General features: G+C 47.7%; 1 protein-coding gene across 1 annotated transcript; it reads right to left on the bottom strand.

Annotated features, from left to right (window-relative positions):
- Positions 1-228: 228 nt before the first annotated feature.
- zgc:103482 (uncharacterized protein LOC450001 homolog) lies at positions 229-4,399 on the bottom strand. The gene is made up of 8 exons (XM_047044920.1): positions 3,913-4,399; positions 3,367-3,490; positions 2,884-3,045; positions 2,652-2,723; positions 2,253-2,333; positions 1,899-2,073; positions 886-1,077; positions 229-552 (listed from the first exon to the last, which is right to left on the bottom strand). The coding sequence occupies exons 1-8, from the start codon at positions 4,181-4,183 to the stop codon at positions 490-492; spliced, it is 1,140 nt and encodes a 379-aa protein (XP_046900876.1). The 5' UTR covers positions 4,184-4,399; the 3' UTR covers positions 229-489.
- Between the last annotated feature and the right edge of the window lie 480 nt (positions 4,400-4,879).

Here is a 4,879-nt window from a genome sequence, read left to right as displayed (position 1 = left end):
GATGTGAGACTTCCAAGGTAGAAGTGAATGCAATTGTGATATTCTTGCTCCACCTTGTGGATGACTAGCAGTACTGCAGTTAAGACACAGTAATGATCTCATTATTACCCAGTATCTCGACTCAACTTGAGCACCTGTTCCTTCATGTTCGTTAGACCTACATTTGATCTAAAACACCACAATCCAAACCAATTTTGAGGTCACACGCATCAAAAAATTAAACACAAGTGAACGTCAACAGTGCATTTATTTTTTTAATAAACAGGTCAAGTATTCATATTTTCCCAATGCAACGAAAGGCCATTGATCTGAACTACACAGCTCAGAAGGGAACTCTGATATTTATAAACAGTCCTTTGGGATGTATACGAGCCGAACCCGTCACTAATTGATGTCTCCTCGTGGGAAGTGCAGCCGACCCTCTAAGGCACAGTACAGGTGTGACCGGGCCACCTGTAAACTGGGCTCAGGTCCAGCGCTGGCCCCGCCTCAGGCCAGGGCAGGGAAGTCCTCTGGGTCGTCCGGGTTGGGGACCCGAGTCTGGACACGGGGCTGAGGACGAACCAAACGCTCCGTTAAAGACCGTTATTGATGCACTGCGTCAGGTAGAACCACCACAGATCTGATCCTTGATTTTCTGCTAAATGAATTCAAATGTAACTTAATCAAATCTAACTTAAAGCCCCAACCCCCTGAACACAGCAGAACACCCAGCACGTGCAGACGGCTCCCTAACCCCTCTCGGAGACAGGGAGCGCGGCGTACGGCTCCCTAACCCCTCTCGGAGACAGGGAGCGCGGCGTACGGCTCCCTAACCCCTCTCGGAGACAGGGAGCGCGGCGTACGGCTCCCTAACCCCAATCAGAGACGGCATAGGAACCTCACCTTCTCCGGAGGTTTCTGGGGAGAGGTCGTTTCGGGGCGGGGTACTGGCCCGCCGCGGCCCCTACCACCTCTTGCCCCGCCCCTGGCTCCTCTGGAGGGGCGGCCCAGGCTGCCAAAGTTGATTTCCAGCTTGGCGGTGATGTCGTTGGCGGGGCGACGCATAGACTCCTCCTCCGCCTCCTCAGCTTGCTCCTGATTGGACAAGGGAGAGCAGCAGAGTCAGGAGATGTAGAACTCTACCGATATTATACAAATATTTAAGTCTTAATATAGCCCAACATTAAGCTGTAAAATTCACATTACCAAATTCACACTGAAATAATAAAATATAAACTAAAATCCCCCAAAATGTTACTATATTTACGAATATCAAATCTCCCCGAACCAACTAAATGCATTAAATGTAGAAAACTTTGGATATATGCACCCGTTAATAACAATTCAAATGAAATGTTGTACAATTCATGCAACACTAATATTCACACTAACACTGATGACAGCATGTTAAACATAAACCAAAGTTAATACTGGCACTCACAAAAAATACCTTTTCAAGACCTACTTTCATATTAGTCAAGAGATCTTGTACGTTATGAACTATTTGTATTACTGAACATTATTACATTCAGTGGACTATCACTAATATTCCCTGAACTAGAAAAGAACAGTAAACCCTACATGAGTAAATTACCACAGCCTGTGCAGATACCAATTCCCCATGGCTCTGTTAGCTGCACCAGCAACATTTAACCCTGCTTCCTGCTCTGCATGTTCTAGATATTTCCCTGCTCCAACACCTGATTCTAATGAATGGATCGTTATGAAACTCAGCAGAAGCCTGATAACGAACCTTCATTTGAATCAGGTGTGTTGGAGCAGGGAAACATCTAAAACATGCAGGACAAAGCCCCAAGAGCCACAGTTGGAGACCACTGACCTACACCCATCAAACCTCAGGCCTCCACAATCACACACTGTTGGGGCGTTCCATTTGGGTTCTGCTCCATTCTCACCTCTAGAGCCTTCTTGGACTTGTGGATAACCATGGAGTCAGAGGGTACAGAGGTGTCAGCCTTGCGTATGTTGAATTCAGCCTTGGGTCTGCTCTGCTTCTGCAGGGCCTTCCACTCATCCAGGGACATCTCCACTGCGGGGGGCTCCGCAGCCTCCGCCTCCCCTTCAGCAGATCTGAAGGAGAGCAGAGGGGTTAGTTTGGGGTCACGACCCCCGCCCATGCTTCACCCTGGACAGACGGTTATTTTGGGGGTCATAGCTGACCCTGTTGATGCTATGGACTGAAAACGCTGTGACACGAGTGAGTTGGTGGTTGAGTGTCGTGGCGATCAAAATGGTCTGGTGTCACTCACGGATTGGCTCCGGCGTCAGCAGGCTCCGCCCCCTCCTCTCTCTCGGCTCCCTCGTCTCCCGGAGCCCCGTCGGCCGCCGCACTGTCGGATAGATCACGATGATACGATCACGATAATACGATCACCCTCAATGTCGGACAGGTCACCACAAACATTCACCCTCACAGTCAAAGGTAGATCTCTTTTGAATTATCAGAAGGCCCTAAACATGCCACGTCACTTAAAAACATGTAGATCACAAACTCACCCTCACACAGTAAGCACATCCCTTCCTCATGCTTCTTAGAAAGGCCCCGCCTGCCCTCTAAGAGCCAGGCGCCAGTTAAATGCCACTACTAAAGCGCCCTCACTGCTGACGCAGGGCAGGGCAGCTAGCTGTGGTGCCTGGGAAACACTCACCTCATGTGGTCTCTCATGGAGCCCCAGTTACGAGGGCCACTGCCTCCCCGCTTCTCCTCAGGGCGGACACCACTGTCACAGGAGGACAATGTCAGCTTCACCCTCACACCAGCCCCCTTAATGCACTTTCACCCAGCTACGCTGAAGCTAAATTGTCTCTGTTCAAATTTTAAATGTTAATGAAAAGCAGGTGGATAAACAAGGGGGAGAGGGGGGGGGGGGGTTCACCCACGTTCTATCGCTGCCACTGTGGCGTTCGAACTCTCGCTTGCCCCGCTGGTCGAACCCATCCGTGGACCTGAACTGGCCGCTGCCGCCGCCCCTCATTCCTCGCCCTCCTCCTCCTCGTCCACCACCGCGGCCTCTGCTACCACGCTCTCCCTGCTCCGCGGGTCTGTGTGTGTGTGTGTGTGTGTGGGGGGGGGGGGGTTGGGTGTGGCATGTGTGAGGGAGAGAATTATAGATAAGAGACTATTCATATATTTAGGAGCAATTGCAGCATTACAGCAGCGTTTCAAAACAAGTGCCTTATCACTCAAACACATGGCATCTGGACATGGAAGTCTAGAAGCTCAGGTCACCAGATGGACAACTGCAGTAGGCATGTGAACTGGTCAAGCGCGTTATGAGAAACAGGCACGTATAACAAGTGCGGGGGCCAGTTTAAATCCTAGCTACCCCGCCTTTGTGTATAGCCTTTTGTCAACAATCACACCTTTCAATAGAGAATCCCATGGAGGCCTCATTGTCGTTGGGTCTTCGGTCCCGGAAACCAACGCGTCTCTCGCCACGCTCCTCTGCTGGTCCCGAACCTCCTCCACGAGAAGGAAACCTCTGACCTGTAAATTCAGCATAAAACTCGAATGGCCAGTTGTGCTGCATGATGTATCTTGAAAAAAACTAGCTACAATGGACACCTGGCTTTAGACATTTGATTTTCATTCCAGTCAGATCATACTAGCTAGCATGCATATCAAGTAGCATGCACATATGCTAGCTAGCATGCACATATGCTAGCATGAACACCAGCTAGCATGCACACCAGTTAGCTAGCTAGCATGAATACCAGCATGCGCGCACAAAACCAGCAAACACGGACTGGCCTACGTACATGACTCAGGCCCAGATATAGGCGGGATGGCTAACTACAATTAGCCAACATAGTTGCGATGATTGTGACAGCTATCAAATTAACTGGGATAAACTAAATTAATGGCATATATTCAACATAATGACAGTTAACAAGCGATGTCAAACTCACCCTGAGAAGTTTTGGTCTGAGCAGAGTTGTCGCCTTCACCGCCACTGACAGGAACTCGCCTGTCTTTCTGAGATTCTTTTTTTACCGGTTTAGGTGCAGGTTTTTTAGCCTCTTCTTTCTTCTTTTTCTTTTTCTCAGCTTGGGCCTCACGAATGATGTCAAAAGGATCAGCCTCGTCGTCTAAAAGCTGACCAAAACGGTTTGTCACGGCACACCCAAACCCCGCACTTTCAGCAACATCGGCTGTCGGATCCTCAACTATACCCTTCATGTTGAAATTGAGAATTTGTTTGCAAAATCAACTAAAGGGAAATGGATGCAACACTAAATTTATTGCAGTATGTATGCGCCAGACTATTCAGGAGCAAACATTTCTACCGGTCTGCGTCAATGAACAATAACCATTTCTTGCTTGCTTCTGTCCAATTTTCGCTAGCACGCCAGTTTGAGCAACATTGAGCACGACTGAGGCACATGCGGTGTGGTTCAAAATGGCGGACGACTTAAATCCTTACTCCGCCCCAAATATGATGTTAAAGGGGCAGCTCCCCTAAAAATGATCAACTAGTTGTTGCTATGTCAATTGATTGAGTTGATATATGTGGGTGATCGCGTGATAACCTATGTAACTTCCTTAACCATTGTAGGGATAAACGTTTAAAAAAGAGCTTAATTGAACATAAAATGTCTGTTAATAAAATTAATTAAAGGCAGGTTTTTGACATATTTGCTTAAATAAACTTAATATCCTGACAGCAACCAATAAATCTAAAGGTTTGACAGTATCATTTTATAAATATGATATTTGTAGGAATCCCAGGACTGTAAGAACTACAACCAATCATTTAGTTTGGATCGAAATGACTGATTTTACATTATTCAACCGAATGCAATGATTGGACGGGCACTTGTCTGTCTACCTCCTGGCAGTAATCAGGTTAATGTGTTTTGGGTGAGTGGCTTTGAA

Source organism: Hypomesus transpacificus, chromosome 22 (genome assembly GCF_021917145.1).
Source record: "Hypomesus transpacificus isolate Combined female chromosome 22, fHypTra1, whole genome shotgun sequence".
In the NCBI taxonomy this organism is placed as follows: domain Eukaryota; kingdom Metazoa; phylum Chordata; class Actinopteri; order Osmeriformes; family Osmeridae; genus Hypomesus; species Hypomesus transpacificus.
This window is presented reverse-complemented; position numbering and strand designations above follow the sequence as displayed.